Here is an 18,846-nt window from a genome sequence, read left to right as displayed (position 1 = left end):
CACTCAAAATCCTGTTACATTTTTTGTTGTCAGTGTTCCATTTTTAAAATAAATGCACAATAAAAAATACTTCATTACAGTTATAAAGGAAAGTCACTGTTAATTACGTTCTTCACTTTTACAGTCAAGCAACACTGTGCACTGAAAAATAAGGGAAGAACAAAATACGTTTTACATACATGCATTTAAGAAATGCCCAAATTCAACCACAAAAATGACATTTTTTACGCTATTCATAAGAATGTGAAAACCAAGGTTTACCCTGGACCGTACCAGAACTTCCTCATACTCCTGGTCTTCCTGATTGTCATCTTCATTCTCATCGTCATCCTCATCTGGCTCAGGCAAGTCCTCCTCATCATCCAACTCTGCCAGTAAAGTGTTTGCACGGCAGCTGTCCAGGAAATCTGCAGAGGCCAAGGCAGCTTTAGTTACAACTTGGAAGATTCAAAACACACACAGTTAATAAGAATTACTGACAAGACAGGCATGAGTGAATGAATGGACAAGGACAGGACACCAACAAAATCGACAATTACAAAAATAAGGAAAGAAATCAGGCAAGGAGAATGTAATAGTGTGGAAAAAAACAGGAATTAATGTTTTAATCCTAGATATAGCCTACCATATAAAGAAAACTCAGCTTCCTGACCTGTGTCGCTCTCACTAGAAGTCGAGGTCAGGCTGGTCGTCAGAGTGTTACTGAGCGACTGGCCGACGGACAAACCTGTGGTTGCCGTGGCTACATTATTGCTGCTGGTTACTATGGAAGTTGACATTGTAACAGTTGAGGTGGTACCAGTGGTAGTGAGGTTAGGAAAACTCTGCGCACCCATGAGAGGAGAAGCTGCAAACAAAACCGAAAAAGCTGTTAGTTTTTTAAAAAAAAGCAGGTATTAAAAATGTGCTAAATATGCAGGTTCTGCCATAACGCGACAATCTGCAATTCAGGCTGAAACTAGGCAAAAGGCAAATCTTCTCAGCCACGGAAAAAAAACTTGCCTCATTTGACACTTTTTGATGCCTCTGGGCATTTCATTTTATTCTTTATCTAAAAATGTATTTACTGTTAATTAGAAAACAACTTATTTGTGAAAACAGGAGTATGATTTAATATCCCTCATAGCCTACCCTGCTGTGGAATCTTCAATCTTACTTGGTAACAGTGAAGCATGGTAAACAACTTAGAAAGGTTTTTTCACTAGGGAAAATTGAAGTTCAGTTAAAGTACTAGATTAATTAGGCAGGAAAGCACAGTTGCATTACAAACAGCATTTTTAAAGCTACTCCCAAACATCACAAAAAATATTCAGCCAAGGGTTACAAATCAAAGTACAAAACCAATAATTATTCTTAAGCGGCAATAGTGGTTATTCAGCGTTACTTCTTAAACATTACTCTCAGGTTAGTGTTAACATTAAAAGGCAGCTTTAAAGTGAAGGCACAGTGCCACAAATTACTGCCAGCAGGAAAGGTTGTTTTCTAAAAGGGTTACGCATACACTTAAAATAAGATGACAATAATACCACAGCTGAACAGTACTCACTGGCAGTGCTCATGACATTCCTTCCCAGAGTATTAGTGTTGTTGTCGCTGCTACTGCGGCTCAGGTTCATGTTATTAGTGGCATTGGTGCGGGACATATTGGGTGCTCTTCTGACAAATGATTCCATCAGGCTGGCTTCTCGAGAAGAAAGGTTTGGTACACTTGCACTAGAGCTCATTGGCGCCCCGGCAGCAAGCAGTGAGCTGACTGACAGTCTGGTGTTGGCCGCAGAGCAAAGCGGGCGCTGAGACGTAGCTTCCTTGCTGGAGGACTCGGAAACGGAACTGACATCTGGGGAGCTGATGCTGACAATCCCCATAGAAATGGCTCCCGATTCTCCAGTGGGTCGAACCGCGGCATCGGCGCCCAGTTTTCGGTCTGCGTTTTCACCCCCCGTGTCTGCCGTCAAAGTGCTGGTGCTTGCGCTGGACGCAGACCCCCCCTCAGCATGGGGGCTGCTGTCTGCCGCGGACAGGACCACAATCGGCTCGTGGCTTTCTGCGCTAGGGGCCGCGCCATGCTCCAGTACACTTTCAGATCGCCGTTCCAGCTTGGCTGAGCTCAGACTGATATCACTGCTGCTGGCCACACTACACACAGAGCTGCTGCTTCCTTTCCTGCTAGAGGAGCTGGCCCCAGCCGTGGCCGACTTGTCCGGACAGTTATTTTTCACCAGGCTGCTCCAGGACTGCGCTGGGCCTGAAACAGTGGATGAAACAGGTTTGGGTGACGGCGCTGACTCAGGGTCGTACCCTGGCGCAAGCTTGAGGTCAAATTTTCCTTCTGCACCCATACGGTAAGAGTTTGAGCCACCAGCATCCCAGGTGACATCAATCCAGCCTGGAAAGGGACATGAGTTTGTGAGACCCAGCAGAGAGCAGACAGCAGCAAGTCAGACAGCAGCTCAGCTTAACACTGGACCAAACATGATACTTCTAATCACATCACTCCTCTAGAATAAGGGGAATGCTCCTCAGAATAATTCCTTTCACTTCCCTAATACCTGTATGTTTTAATAAAACTTACAGACTATAAGAGTAGCAATGCTGTTTTCATATAAGCCCCAAGCTTAACACCTTGAATAACATCGAAAAGACTGGGATTTAGACATGAAATCAGCACTGTATTTTTCCTTGATATGGAAAATTCAATTTTCAACCACCTATACTCTTTAAAACATTTCTGAAGGAGTAAAAAACTGCAATTTGGAAATGGAGCCATTAAAATAAAATGATCAATATCATTAAGTGCCTCAATCAACAGACTGATACACAGCATAGTCTGGTCCAGGTGAAGCAATGAAATAGAAACATGAGTTACAGAAAATGACAAAAAGCCAAGTAGAATATTGCAAACGCCAAGCTAAAAGCCACTCAGAAAGAAATGGAACTGAAGTATTTCCATCAAAGTAAACAAAATTGCAATCAAGTCCATTTGTTGCTTGCAAAATTGTGACATCAACATGCACTTAGCTGATTAATGGAAATAAGTCATTAAAAATCTTAAACATGAAAATGTGACTGCCCAAAGATCCAACTGCAATGAAGAAAATGCTTAGTATGAAAAGGTTACCTGTTAAGTGTAGGGAAAAAAGACCTTTAAAAAAACTCAAAAATGTGATCAAAGTTCAGTTAAGAACAAAAAGGAATTTGTGGAGGTAGCATAAAAAGACAAAAGAGAAAATATTAAATGAAATTGCGTGTAAGATGATGAATTCTGATCCTTGAAAGGGAATTTAAAGGATTCAATTAATTTATCATGCTTGAATAGCAACAGGAAAATAAGCTTTGCCTTATGTACAAAGCTTGTGGGGAAAAAAGAAAAGATCCTTGATCACATAACATTTGCAGTTACATGCACACTGTAGACCAGAGCTGCCCCACTCCAGTCCTGGAGGGCCACAGTCTAACAGGTTTTGTGAGTCTCCTTAAAAATCAGCAGTAACTAAAAGCTGGGACAAGCTGGTGAACTCCAGTCAGGGCAATAATTACTTCAGCTGGCTCATTAAGTGCTGAGCTGGAATGAAAACCTAAATAGACACCAGCTTTCCAGGACTGGAGCTGAGCATCCCTGTCATGGAGAAGGGACTGAACTGCTCTTTAAACCATGGAGGGATTCAAAATCCTATAATCACTGAGTAGAAATACACATGTCCAAGAATACAGTACTAAACAGGGTCATTAATTTATGCACCTAAATACAGAATGAATCTACTCTAGGTGCCAGGTTTTAAGAGATGCAAAGCTTTCAGAGACTGCCGTTTTTCTTGGTTTTAAGGAGATTCAGAGGAAAAATACATTTCTGCCCATTATTCCTCTACGAATTGTTTTTGTAAAGGTACAATGTGACATTTAGATGCACTGTTCATTACATTCTGTGCATTATTGGAGTTACTTGCTTTACTTTAAATACATTGAAGGTAAATTGATAAAAAAAGCTCTTTATTAAAATGTTCTTCATTTAGGTCCAATCCTACTGGTCTAATTATCCAGATTTTACTGGATAATTTTACAGCAGTAGGGCCTCTCTGGATTATATCCAGCATCTATATACCACAGTGATCACAGGACCATTGCAGGTAGTGGTTTATACACTCTAAGGGTATTCCCCACTACTGTAATTCACTGATGAAACCCAGCTATGGCATGTCAGACTGGTATAAAACACATGAAAATTAAATTTAAATCTGTTTGATACCCTAAAACTCTGATATTCACTCCTGATACTGAAGGGCAGTCATATCTTCTATCACAGAAGAATTATTCCACTATGGACTCTAAAATGACTATCTAAAATCAGTCATTTATTTTGTCTATATTACTACCAGTTTTAGTTTTCTACTCATTATCATTAAAACCTGGAGGACTGAGGCCATGGAGGACTAGGCATGAATACCATTGCCTTGAACCTCTGAGATATCCCAGTAACATTTAGGACAGTCTGATACCCAGTTGCTAAATAGTAAACAATACCATCCCTTGGTCCAAAGATGCTTTCTAGATCGCTTCTTAAAAAAAAATAAACTTAAGTGTTAGAAACAAAAATCACCACCATCCAAAACACACCCACGGCGCATTCCTATCGCCTGTCCTCACCGTTGTGCGCCTCCCCCGTCACCGTGCCCTCTCCTGGTGGGTTCCCATCCTGGTCCCTCCACTTCCAGTCAATACCCCGGACTACACGAGCTCCCGGAACAATGTACTTCATGACCTGGGAGCGAAACAGACGCCTCTGTCTCCTCAGATTGGCTTCGGCTTCCTTCACAGCCTTGCCTGTGACATTTAAGTTAGTGGATAAAGCACATCATTATCAGACTAAGACAATCGAGGGTGGCTTTCATTCTGACAATTTAGAGCATTCCCAGTTACACTCACCTAACTGGTCTTCACACACTCCGCTGACAGTTCCGTAAAGCTCCAGCCCCGACAAAGAGAGGTAGTGAGTCTGACCACTAGCATTCTTTCCCATTTGCTTTATTCTTATGTGTCTCCAGCCCTGCTTCTCATCCTTAGAAGGGTCCAAGGGCCATGTAGCTGTAGACCTTTGAAGTCAAAGACGCACATGGCATTCATTTATTCATCTTTGGCAGGTAAAAGCAAAAAAAAGACTTGTCTCACGTTTTGTCAATGAATTTTGCCCGCTTCACCCGGTAGAACAATAAATGCCGCAATTATATTGACGACCTGTTCCGGGATAATTAAATTACACTCAGCACGAACTGCGAACAATCGCTCGGTATTAACCATGCTGCAGCAATTGAGCACGAACATTAAGGCTTGATGTACACATTTGTTTCTAATTCAAATAAAAAATGTTTATATCCAGGTTACCCATTTAGTGACGTACCAAGCAAAATAAAGATTACACACAAAAAATGAGCATTTATAGGTAGGGGCATTTTTTTCTGAACAGTTTTTAAATTGGTGCCTTTAAAAAGTACCTCAAATCACAAAACTCTCTCAAACCCTGTACATCACGTTGGCAAAGGACATGAACCACAAACGTTGGTGGTACGTGGAGGCACAGACAGTCAGCTGTGCCTGCAGCAGAAATGAAGTACTAGACTCATGTATAACACACTACTCCTCTCCTTCGCCCACCACCTGCTCTCAAAACATTTTGCCTTGTAACAACTTCCTAAAATTTACTTACTGTAAATTTTCTGTACATAATATTGCTTTCAAAAGCCTGTACAACCACATGAAATAGGCAGAACACTTTCAGAAGATGCATCTACAGAACCAAATGGTAAGACAAAGAGACTTAACTGTACTTGATGGAATGGGTTCATTAGCTTAAAAGGCTGAGATCATTATTTGTTCACTTAATGAACAATTCATAGATTCTTTCAAGCGCTCCCTGTAAAATAGTTTGTCAGGCGCATGTATTTTTAAGATCAGTTCTGTACAGCTAAATACACTGTTGGTCAAGCTATGTCATTCAAGACTATTTATAATGAGAAACTAGACACCACAAATGAATGAATGCTCCAATGATCTTCAATCCACCTCTTACAAAGGGGGCAAGCTAGGAAGATAGCTGCAAGCATAAGGATTTGAAAAATGTCATTTTCTTTATTTTGCAACATAACAAGTATATAACTAAAGAGAACATGCCAATCTCTAGATGTTTGTATGAGTGTCTGGGAATGAGGAATGCTGTTGATAGAACATTCCTGCTAAGCTACGTTGCAGCCTAGTACACTTAAAAAAACCTTAATCTCAAGGAAACATCATGCTTAAATCTGTTCAATAAAGGCATATTTTCTCTTAATTTCACTAACCAACACAGACATTTCTTTGTTTTTAAAATCTAATTCTCTTTACCCTCTATTTTGACATTCAACTGAAAAACGCTCAAATTTCTGGAAAAACAATCAGAAAATTCAGTTACCCAAATCTAATTCATTTTACATCTGTTGTTGCCAAATGTTAGCAAGGAATTCAAGAAAAACATCAAAACCCACCATGCTCATTTCGAACCTCTTATATGGAGAGAATGGCCCAACTACAGACGAGATTTAAAACTGGTAACCCCGAGCACCACTATTAAAGAGAGAGATCTAAGCAATAACTGTTGCATATTTTAGATTTGAGAACATACCCTGGCTCATTGAGACTACAGTCATCCACATGGGTGTACAAGGTCGTCCAGTTCTGTCCATCCTTAGACACCTGAAACACCCAGTTCCTCAGAGCAGAGCGCCCATAGCCACGAGCGTGTCGTAAAGTGTATGCAGAGGGAATCACCCACAGCCCAAGGTCTAGTGCAAACCAAGCGTTCTTATCATCATTGGTGTGGCAGTTAAGGGCTGAGCTGTCTCTGCTTAAAATGTCCTCCAAACGCCCATAAGGTAGATTTCTCCCTTCTGATGAAGTCACCACCACAAGTCCATAAGCAGCAGGATTGACCCATTCATATGCAGTTCTGAAACAGTAGCAAAGTCGCAGTGAGAATCTGACGCTGGGCAATCAAAATGTGGTGTTACTATTAAATCAATAAAAACATAACAAAACTACAACAAACTTGAAAGGGTTGAGGGAAACAGTAGGAAACAATTTAAAATTCATTTATAGGGAACGAATACACAAAAGCTTGTACTTTGTACAATTTAAAATGACAACATGTTCTTTTTGAAGAGAGTGACGCTGTTCAAGGTGGGTTGTCAATCGTCAGTATACCGCCCACACTGGGGGGGGAATTTTTCTGAACTAGCCATCAAAAGCACTTGGCCTTTGCTACCTAAAAAAAGTGTAGCAGCCACTACATCCCTTCTTTTCTCACAAATAACAGAAACATTGTTATTTAAGACCATTTTAACAATGCATTCAGTTCTGCATCTAGCCACCCACTTCTGAGCAATAAAACATCTTTCAGACTAGTCATTCTGCCAACCGGATGAGGTAGGCGCTCAAACACTGTTCATAAATATTTCGTTAGGTCATTTAGCATCAGCTCCCGTACTTTAGTACTGCTCATGTTGCATCGTAAAACCTAACACTTGAAATATTTAATCTGTCTAGTTCCGTTAAAACATTTTTAACAATCATCTTACTTTGCATTGGTCCCAATCCAGTACACGATTCCATTCTCATCAAAGTCATGCTGGTGCCTGAATGTAAACATCTGTCCCTCGCGCAGCTTTCTGACAAACACGAAGGAGGACCTGTCAAAGTCATACCACTGCTTTGCCACCTGAGGGAAAAAAACACCATTCGTTTAGCTTTGGAATGAAACCATGAATGAACGAATTAATAAATTCAACAATACAAGAAAAAATACCATTTTGAGGAGGTACTGTTCTAAGGACTCCACAGTAGCCAGAGGCTCCATTTTAAGCATTCTTCCTGTCCTGTCAATCAAAGCCGTCTCACCAGGGGCACGCTCCAGGCGAAATCTCAGTCTTCTAGTTAGAATCTAGAACAACATTCAGACAGTTCATGCAGAAAAGTCAAAAATTGCACTGCCTAGTATTATTATTCTATTTATCCACAATGTTAAGCATTAATAAAATACAGAGCAAATTACAATTTACAGAGCAAAACCAAAAAGCAAAAATATATTTTCATACAGCCTGATGACCATCAGGTGTTAGTTTTAGACATATGTAGCTACACTTTTTCTGCAAGTAAAGATGTGGTGCTTTAATAACAGATTTCATGCCGTAGTCAAGGGTGCAATTAGATTAACAGTAATGCAGCAGCAAATCTGAACTGCAGTTTCTCTTGCACCTAAGATTTGTTTTGATGTCTGACAATTCAAAAACTTTTCATGCACAAATGATCTAAAGCTTCAGTCATTGCCGGGAAAATGATTAAACCTAGTGCCATCTTTATCTTTAGAAATAAACTGACTTTCCTGATGATATTCAAGTCATAATACAAACATCGATGCTTAAGGTTTTGTAATGTCCTGTATATTTTACCTGTAGATTATATGTAGATCCTGGTGTATCATACAAGTGAAGAGGAAGCCTTTCAATTGATTCCAAAACTGCAATAAGCTTTCTAATTAAGGCAACTGCAGGTCGACTGAAGAAAAAACAAAACAGTATATGAGACGCTGCTTGAAAATCAATGCAAAACTTATAAATGTTGCTTTATAAAACGGATTAAAACTACCTTTCATCATCTTCATTTTCACTAAATGCAGTTTTGAAAACATTGATTCTTTCCATTAAGGGCCTACAATCATGTTTCACCTCGAGATCCACACTCTATTGAGAAAAGAGAGAAAAGTTAAAGGTGGCAAATACATAAAGTAGTACAAACGAACAAATGTTATTCAATACTCACATTGTTTAGTACTGTAAAAAGTGCTTGCACAAGGCCACTGCTACACATTTCATAGGGAGAGATGGTGTTTTCATCCTTCAAAACCACAATTAAGTTTTCCAAAGCAGTCTTCATTAGATCTCGCCACATGTTCTCTCCCTCAATACACTAGGAAAAAAAGATTTTGCTTATTAACATGTTAATAAATTATGTTCACAATAATTTATACTGTTGCAATGTCTCAATATACTACATAAATACTCCTTAACAAGAAAATCTATCCAATAGATCTATTTCACTCATTTAAATTACAATCTTTTACTTACCTGTCTATTTGTATGGAGTTCCCATGCAGATTCCAGCTGGGTAGCAATGTTCCTCAATGTGACTACAACTCCTCTTGGCATACTCTCGACAGCTTTAAAATGATCATCATATAAATCCCTCGCCATGGTTTTCACCTTGAGAAGAAGAATACTTTTTCAGAACAATACTGTTTGATGTTATGCTTTGCCACACTTCCTACCATTCTGAATATCCTGCATTAGTTACAGTAACACTATGTAATGAAAGCAACACTACATTACCTAAATCTATAGGAAACATTAGCTTAAATCTCTTCCATGGGTGAAATGTAAAAACCATTCGTTTTGTTCATTATAACCAAGAAAACAATGTTCTTTTTTGCTAAGCTACAAAATACACATCTGTGGGAAGCATTAAAAATGACATTAAAGATTAAGCATAACCAAATTACACTTCTACATAAAGCGTTGGGTCTAGATTTTAGTTTTGGTAAAAAGCATATAACAAATGCAGTCCTCTTCAGTTTACAAAATTACCTTCTGTTTAGTTTTCTCTAATTTGGATTTAAGTTTCCTTCCTCTTTTTCCAGTCCAACCGGTAACGAATTCCGAACCTTGAATTGCCAGAACAGAGAAACCAAAATCAGAACACCGGATATTTCACGGCTTGAAGAAAAAAAAAAAGTTTACATGATATTCGCAGCGCTAACTCCAAACCTTACCTGTCGTTCTTCTCACCACACACTTACCTACAAACTTACCCAGGGATGTTTCTGCAGTGAAAGAATGCTTGGTCCCTCTGTTGGACTCGAAGACAAAGCCTGGCAGGTCCTCTTTGAGTATGGTAGCCTGCTGGCCATCAGAGTTGTGGATTGCGATTTCTCCTTCCTTCAGGCAGGTAAGAGACCAGTTGCCCACAGTGAGTTTGGTCGGCCCCAGAGCTGAAAGAATAGGCTGGCTTGCTGTTGCAGGTTTCACTTGACTCCGTGCTCTCTGCAGCTTCTCAAGAAACTCGCTTCTGCTCTCTGTTCAAGACAAAACCATTTCAAGCGGAATGAGACGGGTTGCTCTGCATACAGTCATTTGAGTATCCAACCATATTAACACATCATGCTTACACAAAACTTGGCTACACAACAAAGTTGATAGAGAGAACTGTAGACTCCATGTTTCCAATCGTTGCGTTGTCTTTTTTTGTAAACAGAATCATATTCCCCTATAAAGTCATTTTATACCCCGGTTCTAAGGTATATTAAGTCCACTTTCTTTTGAAAAAGACAGCTATTGTTTACTAGTCCAACTACAATCATAAATGAAGGTAAAGGTAATCTTTTCATAACTTATCTTTGCTTAGTAAACAAGGTAATTTAAAAAGTAAGGAAAGAACTGTACCTGAACTATCAGATCCACCTTCAGGGCTCCCACTCGAGTACATGGTGGCTAGCTTACCATCGAGAATAAACCTAAACCAGCCGTTGCTGCCGTTCGACAGCTCCAGGGCAGCCGCGTCACTCCAGATATACAAACAGTCTCGTCCTCGAATGATAGACCAGTCCCTCCAATGGTATGGTTTCCCCTGCTGGATTTCTTTGGCATCTTCCTGGGGCTCATCCTCCTGTGGGAACATCACCACTTTCGAGCTTGCACACCATAATGTCACAGGTAACAACATGTCTAGTTTTGCCCACGAAACAGACAACCTCCACTCATCTTCTACAACGGGGCTTTCATTGTCACACGGTCACCTGGTTTTCATTAAAGCTAAAGGTTCTTGGCTTTGCTTTTAAAAGAGAAAACGTCATGGTTTTTGACCACTGATTGAAAAGTTTAAAAAAATTAAATCAAGAACATGGTTTCTGAGGCCCAGACGGACATGTTAAAAAAATCAATGATTCTCGATCATTTTGGTGGATTTTGTTTCAGGATTGGGAGAAACGTTGGTGAAGCAAACCCTCTAACTTACTGCTGAGATACGTCTGCTACCCGACAAGTGTTTAACAGCTGTGTTTAGTAAAACTCGTTTATAATCCTGACAGATTTTTCTTAATTTCACTTTAGGCATAAATCCTATTTCAAAAGGGCCTTTTACCTTCTCCGGCTTTGACTCTTCTTCATTCTCATCGTCTGATGTCGGTCCGGCCAGGGTCGACACCTTGTTAATAACGCCAAGGCGGGCCAACTGGTCTAAGAAAACATCTCCACCTTTATCAACCAGATCTCTTATGATCTGTAAAGCCAGTAAGTGTCCATCATCGTCATCCTAAGGGGAAAGTATTTCACATTTAGCCAACCAAAATGCACTTTGATCAGAAAAACAGTTCTTACAAATTTATTTAACGGACCTCTATGCATACCAAGGCATAAGGCTTAATTTCGGCAAAACAAAAATACTCCTTAACCTTCATAAAAGTATAAAGTTTCTGGGAAGGACACAGTAAATCTTCAGAGCAGCATGATTATGTAGTAAAGATAATAAATGTCCGTTCACCTCCTGGTCAAGAACAGTTGCTGTGATCTCGACTAATACTGTAGGCAGATTATGTCCGGCATCAGAATCACACACTTCTTTCAGAAGGGCTTCTGAGCAGTAGTGGATCATTTTCCTGATAAGGGCAAGGCTTGCTTTCCTGTTTAAAAAAAAAGTAAATACATGTAAAGACTGAACTCTGTTAATTTCCACTTTAGATATGCTACAATTTCCACATATTCTTTAAAATAATTTCATGTCGCATGTATTTTTAAAAGGTATAATCCTAATTTAAATTCAGAATTTGTATGTATAACATTTTTCCAATTAAGAACTATCACTTCATTGCCTGATTTTTTACCAATATTATGGGTTTTTTGAGGGGGGGGAGACAAAAAACCTCTGCAATCCAACCAGTCCGATAACTGATTAAGAAGTATGCTTTTACCTTTTTCTACAAAACAGAGGAATCTACAGAAAAGGTACATAGATTAAATCCTCACTTTACACAACTCAACAACTCCAGAACATGGACAGTAGAATCGAGGACAATAACATGCCTGTTATTATCATAATCCCCATAGTTACTCCCCCTTATTTACTCAGACTGCTAAAACATTAAGTAAAAAACTATTCTTTTAGTTCCCATTTCTAGGTGTGACAGAAGGAATTTAAAATTGGTTTACCTTATTGAAGGGAGCATAGTTTCTTGGAAGGTCTGTGCAAATACTGGAAGCAGTCTCTTCAGATATATGGGAGCCATTTCAGGGTCACCTTTTGGTTCATTGCCCTCTTCCTCCTCTTTGTTCACATCTTTCTTCTTTTTGTCATCACCTTTATTGACTGGGCACATCCAATCACCTGGAAAGCACACCATTTATGTTGTAAAAAACAAATACATGCTCAATTAACATGGGCTCGCCAAGAATCAGAACGATTGGACTGTTTCTATCATCACATTAACTTGCACCTTTTATTGAAGTAAGGAATAGGAAATTTGCTTGCGTAAGCATGTTTTACTACTTAAGAAAGGACGACTTAAATCCTAAAACCACTTAAAGGAATCATACAGCACCTTACTGTGAAGGTGTAGTTTTAAGAAAAAAAAGTATTTCTTACAATGTTTTTTCCTCAGAAAGGGGAAGATAATGGCCTACATGTTAACTGACTGCAATGAAAGAAGATCTTGTGCATTAGTTTCAAACATTTTGAAAGTAACAGCGATTTGAAAAAAGTTTCCCTTTCAGTAAAATATAAATTGAACCAATAAATATTTTTATTTTTAACACAAGCAGGTGCCATATAATCTTCGCAAGTGAGTACTGTAGAGAGGTTTCTTGGAAGCAGGCAACATTAATGTTTACTTTATCAGAGGCATGAAGAAGTGTGTGTAAATGGCCTTATATAGGATGTCAGGACATGATGGAAAACAGAAATTCGAAGCCTTTGAGCTTCTTCATGAGAAACTGAAAAACAGGGTCCTGATCGCTTTTGAAATATATCAATGTTTTTTATTAAAGTTTGCTTTCTGCTGTGCAACTAGAATACAAGCAAACAGAGCCGTGCTCACCTGGAGACTGGAGAATGGCAACTACCTCACTATGCCCTCTCTCTCGCGCTTTATCTAAGGGAGTTTTACCATCTTCATCTCTAAGATCTGGATTGGCTCCATGGCGCAGCAAAGTCTGCAGGGAAAAAAATAAACGAATTTTACACAATATCTCAATTCTACAACTTTGGCTCATGTACCAGCAGTTGAAGAAACTAGAAATTTCCTGAGGTTTTATGCAATTGTAACAAAACATGTAGAACAGGAAGTATGCCAACAGGGGGAGCTTTAGCACTGTACCTTTGCTACCTGGGGTCTTCCAAAGCATGCTGCATAATGCAACGAAGACGACCTCTGACCGCGATTGACATCAGCACCTCTTTCACACAAGAACTCCACCTGGAAAACAAGCAAACAGCATTGTACACACTTGTTTATTTCAGTTAGTGTAGTAAACCATAAGAACAAAGGTGGTCATTAGCATGGCATGACTTATTTAAAGTTACTTTAGAGTTCAATTGTCGGGAAGCTTCAGAGGAGATTATGCAAAAAGCCCTCTTTTGTTGAGCTAGTTTCTATAGTAACCAAACTCGGCAGAGGATTGCCTTTACTTGGTGGAAAGGCTGTGCATCATCTTTAATGAGTACTTACAAACAGCTTAGTAAAACGCACCTATAACCTCCAGCTGTCTTAATGTCAAACAATGAAGATTTTTTTCCCTTTGGCTATTTTCCACAATACAACTTGTAAACTTTGTCGAGCGCACAAAAAGTTAAGGCTATGATTAGGTTAAGGGGCTGTTGTATAAAAATTAATTGCATTACTCAAAACATCAACGAGCATGAAAAGCTTGTAAAATATCAGTCTCTACACAAAAATCAAAGAATAGCAGCTTACCATTTCTTGAGTACCAAACGCAGAGGCCCAATTCAAAAGGGTTTGTCCTACATCATCCATGAAATTTACTTCAAAGGCTAAAAGAACAATTTTTAAAAATCACCTAAAGTACTTAGATGTTTAAAAAATGTAATTGTATCATGAGGTACTGTATCAAATTTCATCTGCTTACTGATGCTATGATGTTTAACGTTACTCATTATCAATAGATAACATTTAAGCTAATTATAAACACTGCTTCTAACTTGTAGAGATAATGCTAAAATTATTAGTGCTTCTGCAAATTTGTATGTGCTGAAAAAAAATTCAAAGGGTGAATCTGTATTGGCTTGAATTTTGTGAACACGGTAAACCATAAATAAAGTACTCTGTACCGGTGAGCAGGAGGACAAGCACATTAAACAATCAGTGCAGAATGTACCACGCTGACTTACCTCCGGTATCAATGGCATCTATTAAAGCATCAGTGTCTTTACTGCGAATACAGTCTATCAGTTGTCGATGAGAGCGCTCTCCAGAGCTGTCGAGCCTCCTCAAGCCAGGGATTCTGCCTGTGGATCCAGCACTGGACTTTGGCAGGGCTTTCCGTCCTTCAAACAGCAGCACCAGTAAGAGATCCACCAGCCGCATGGTGTCCAGAACACACCTCTCATCACCCTGCAGGGCGCTCTCTATAGAGTAGGGCAGCTCTGACCTCAACAGATCCTGTGCAGAATATGCCAAGAAAAGGCAATGAAACCCAAGGTCTTGATTTGCAAGGTGGCCATGTAAATTAATACCAACTTTATTTATTCCAAATATGGCGCAACAAAACCAATGCTATACCGAGTTTAATACAAACGGAAGCAGAGGAAGGACACATCACCCCCCAACCCCAGGAGGTTTTTAAAAGCTCTTACATGCGTCACTAGAGGGGAACCCCTGCACAGCGTGGACAGCAGGCTGACGATGGTGGACACCTGGTTGCTGACTTTGGAGTCTGCCGCCGTGGCTGTGGCGCCAGTGGAGGTGCGGCCTGGCTTGCAGGTGGAAGACGGGCCTGACACGGTGCCCCCGGCCGCTGCCATGCGGGACAGAAGCTCCTCTGTCAGGCCATGCTTGGCTAGCGGAGCTGGGTCTACACCACGCCGGGTAAACCGGTCAGCTAGAGAGGCGAAACAGCGCAGAGCTCCATCAGACACCTAGAGGTGGAAAAACAAATGATTGCTTGCATATTTGTCAACAGCACCCCCAAAGCTCATTCCACACATAGCGATAGATAGCGAGTTCAATCACGAACCAGAGCCCTACTAGACAAATTAGAAATCTTTTCACCAATTTAAATGAAGCTGTAGGTAGGCCAGGTTATGAAAGTCAAGAGAGGAATCCAGAAAGAAGAGCAGAGTTAACACAATACTCTTATGAATAGTGTCATGGGAACTCGACAGAATAGCTGGGACCTTGGTTTAACAAGCTTAGAGCAAGAAGTTACACTACCGTGATAAAGGAAAACCATGCAAATAAACAGGCTGACATCTATATTTTGTCACACTGCATCTCTAAGCTTCACATAAAAGTAGCCCACTAAATATAAAGAATGAGGACAAATGTTGTTTTTACCTGGTGATCTTCATGTTTGAGCAGGCTGGAGAGAGACTCAACACAGGTTTCCAATGAGGAATCCTGAGGCTCCATTTTACCACACAGCCTGGATACCACAGCCATTGCAGAGTGCAAAGTGTCCTTATGGACCAGATGACCGCTGTCCCGAATAAAGCTCAGCACACAGTTCAGTCCACCAGCTTCAAACACAGCACCTGATTCCCTTGTGCAAATCAGTTCTAGCACCTAGAAGAAAAAAAACACATCCACTATTATTGGCCAAGCTTTGCTATGACTGGTGAAGATCAACCTCAATCCTAAAATTCACAGGTTTATGTACTGTATAATCTAAACATCAAGAGAAGCTCTTCCATAATTTTTATATTTACTCATAAATATTTAAAGCAGAATTGTCAGGTTATCATCTGTACTAAGTACAAACTAAGGACTGCCCAAGAAGCATGTCTCACACAACAGAAGATACAAGTACTAGCTAGAAAAACCTGATCATCACCTTTACACACTGCTCGGCTAGATCCCTGCTGGTCCTGTTATTGAGTTCAACAACAACCAAACGGTTACAAAGTGCTTTTATAGCACCATCCACTCCCACAATCCTCCGAGTACATTCAGCAGACACATCCAGGTAGTATGTTATGGCACGAGCTGTCACTTCCAATACGTTGTCTGGAGCACTTTCATCCAGAAAGATCTTGCATAGTGCTGGTAGGAACGTTCTTGGGGGGCACCTAAGAAAAATAAATATAAAATGAAATACACAGACACAATATGCAATTACTATACAACAGGAAATTGGATTGCATCATCTTTAATAAAACAAAATGTATTTTATATAATGTATGACCTAATTCTTATAGATGTTCAAACCTTCGAAGTCTAAAATCTCTTCTCCACTTAACAGGGCATCAGAATACCTGAGCAGAACACAACCCTTCCTTTGACATCACACTTTATCATCTGTAAATTCAAGCTAAATAACTGATCACTAATCTAATTATTTTATTAGTTCTGCCTGTGTAGCCAGGCTCCTTACTAAATAATGAAATTATTAAAATAATTCAATTAGGCTGACTTTTCCCCTCAGTTTAGAAGACAATCTGTTGTTTTGGAGATGACTCTTTAATTGCAAAAACCTCAAGACCTCATGAGCACAGCATCTTAAACTGATGGAAAAAACTTAAAGCAAGCAAGCAAATTTGTCAAGTTGCCCAAACTTTAGAAGTTTTATTATACACCTTAAAGAATTACTCTGGCAAATATCTAACTTGTATTGTTTTTTTGTACGGAATGTCATTACAATCCAGATAACAGGGAGTAAATGAGCTTCTCTCTCAGAGAAGGTCTCTTTGAAGTTAAATCAAAAGTTTCTATCTTGGATTATGGCACTTCTATTTTTGCAAATATCATGTAATTACAACCCTATATCTACATATTAATGGAGATAAAAATGATGTGATGGCCCCTTTAAAAGACATTTTCACTTGCAAGACAAAAATATGAAACCGAGACTTAACCTCAACAACCCCAGTTTCGTGAAAGTCTCTCCTGTCTTAACTATTTAGCTGTAGAGCCAAATGTACAAACTCACAGTATCAGTTTGTTCCTCCATCTTATCATTTGCATAAATGAAAACAACAGTGACACTAAAGTAAACCTCATTTGCACTCAAACTAAAAAACTCAAAAAAGTGGACCGATTTCACATTTTATTTAAAAACCTTCCTACAATTATAGACCGGAAAAAGGCTCAAAAACATTTCTTCATTATGTACACTTAAAAATCTCCTTCAAAATCTATGCTGTATCAGACAGCTACAGGCTAAGACAATTTATTTAAAAAAAACATTCATTGGCAAGTAGGAGCACTACTTCAATAATGTAACTGTTTTTGTTTTTGACAGAACAGCTATTATTGTTGACTTCTCATTCTTGTCTCCTAGTTCTAAAATTAGCCCACGTTCTCATTTGGAAAAGGAGGAAAAAAACAGAAGGAGCAAAAATAAAAGGAAGCCTAAAAGCGTAATAAAAACTTGCGATGCTTTCATTTGTGATGGTGTAAAAAAAGCTACATACTTCATGACATTCCTGACAGGCTAAAATCAGTGCAATTTGACAACACAAAAAAAAATTACAAGACCTTACTAATCTTTATTTCCCTTATGACTTTATTTTGAACACACTGAATTGGTGGCTATTTAAAACTACTTTTCTTTCCCAGCTAACTTAACGTTAACTCCACGTTTCTGCACCAACATGAGGAGAGGCACGACCCCTGCCTGCAAGCACATGGGCGGCTGCAGGGTAAGAGGTGAGAGCACCATGTCTGACCCTTTCCACCCTGGCCTTGATCAGGGTCAACCAATGGCATGCTTCCACTTGGCCAGTCCTGGTCCGTCGGCAATGTGACCAGGCCCACACACCCCCACCAGAACTCGGGCAAGGGCATTTACCAGCTGGGCTACTCAGGAGGCTCCAAAAGGTTTGTTTGAAGGAGAATAATGATAGTGAATTGCAGATAATGTCAAACTAAATACAAATATTGAAATTCCACTGGCAATTTTGAAAAGATACAACATTATCTTAAAGCTCCTTGGTAGATTTTTGATCTACTGTATAGCTATTTGACTATAGTTATTCTGCATCTAAAACTTCCACTGATTAAAAAGGGGCATCATACTCCAAAGCTCCATCTGGAACTAATTTTCTCTTTTAAGCCCACTAACAGACTGCTAACTTACAGCACGCCAACATTAAAAAAAGAAATAGTGAATAGTGTATCACCAGAAGTCTCCATCTTCCTTTTTGAGCAATTGTTTTAGAACTGACACTACAAGCATTAAAGCAGAGAGATATTAAAATGAAAGACAGAAAAGTCAAGTATTTAAAAAGCAGCCCCCCAAAAACAATCTAATTTAATATGTAGAGTAGAGCTGGTTCAGTGAATAATGAGAAATGAAAATAGCAGGTTGCACAAAAACCAAAGATTGAAAGACTACGCAAGAATCTTACATCTTTTAGTGCAAGAGCTTGCCTTGTACTGTCTTTCCAGTTTGTATTGGCTGAAATAGTTAAGCATCTGAATGAAAAATGACTGGGATTTTTAGAATGTTTTACATTTTAGTTAAATTATGTTGCTCATTGCTTCTTACTGTTTGTAATGAAGAATAAAATACATATGGTTATATATGGTTATGCATTAGTACACCT

At 39.4% G+C, this 18,846-nt stretch overlaps 1 protein-coding gene across 9 annotated transcripts in view; it reads right to left on the bottom strand.

The window, feature by feature from the left end:
* hectd1 (HECT domain containing 1) overlaps window positions 1-18,846 on the bottom strand; it is a 31,821-nt gene that overhangs the window by 8,354 nt on the left and 4,621 nt on the right. For 3 of the 9 annotated variants that reach the window (XM_088647642.1, XM_088647641.1, XM_088647648.1), the window contains exons 3-27: window positions 16,134-16,368; window positions 15,638-15,865; window positions 14,938-15,219; window positions 14,473-14,743; window positions 14,039-14,115; window positions 13,442-13,540; window positions 13,163-13,277; window positions 12,279-12,453; window positions 11,614-11,752; window positions 11,215-11,385; window positions 10,518-10,740; window positions 9,875-10,150; window positions 9,663-9,739; window positions 9,147-9,281; window positions 8,842-8,988; window positions 8,668-8,762; window positions 8,472-8,577; window positions 7,829-7,963; window positions 7,602-7,741; window positions 6,650-6,973; window positions 4,921-5,087; window positions 4,642-4,818; window positions 1,547-2,386; window positions 626-847; window positions 262-407 (exon numbers count right to left, since the gene is read on the bottom strand). In XM_088647642.1, the coding sequence (XP_088503768.1) occupies window positions 262-407; window positions 626-847; window positions 1,547-2,386; window positions 4,642-4,818; window positions 4,921-5,087; window positions 6,650-6,973; window positions 7,602-7,741; window positions 7,829-7,963; window positions 8,472-8,577; window positions 8,668-8,762; window positions 8,842-8,988; window positions 9,147-9,281; window positions 9,663-9,739; window positions 9,875-10,150; window positions 10,518-10,740; window positions 11,215-11,385; window positions 11,614-11,752; window positions 12,279-12,453; window positions 13,163-13,277; window positions 13,442-13,540; window positions 14,039-14,115; window positions 14,473-14,743; window positions 14,938-15,219; window positions 15,638-15,865; window positions 16,134-16,368 (5,002 nt within the window). The remainder of the gene's footprint in view (window positions 1-261; window positions 408-625; window positions 848-1,546; window positions 2,387-4,641; window positions 4,819-4,920; window positions 5,088-6,649; window positions 6,974-7,601; window positions 7,742-7,828; window positions 7,964-8,471; window positions 8,578-8,667; window positions 8,763-8,841; window positions 8,989-9,146; window positions 9,282-9,662; window positions 9,740-9,874; window positions 10,151-10,517; window positions 10,741-11,214; window positions 11,386-11,613; window positions 11,753-12,278; window positions 12,454-13,162; window positions 13,278-13,441; window positions 13,541-14,038; window positions 14,116-14,472; window positions 14,744-14,937; window positions 15,220-15,637; window positions 15,866-16,133; window positions 16,369-18,846) is intronic. The other 6 variants (XM_088647645.1, XM_088647644.1, XM_088647646.1 and 3 more) reach the window with 6 other exon arrangements.

This window comes from Lepisosteus platostomus, chromosome 10, assembly GCF_059453375.1.
Source record: "Lepisosteus platostomus isolate fLepPlt1 chromosome 10, fLepPlt1.hap1, whole genome shotgun sequence".
NCBI classification, from domain to species: Eukaryota; Metazoa; Chordata; class Actinopteri; order Semionotiformes; family Lepisosteidae; genus Lepisosteus; species Lepisosteus platostomus.
The sequence above is the reverse complement of the archived record's forward strand: the minus strand, read 5'-3'. Positions and strand labels throughout refer to the sequence as shown.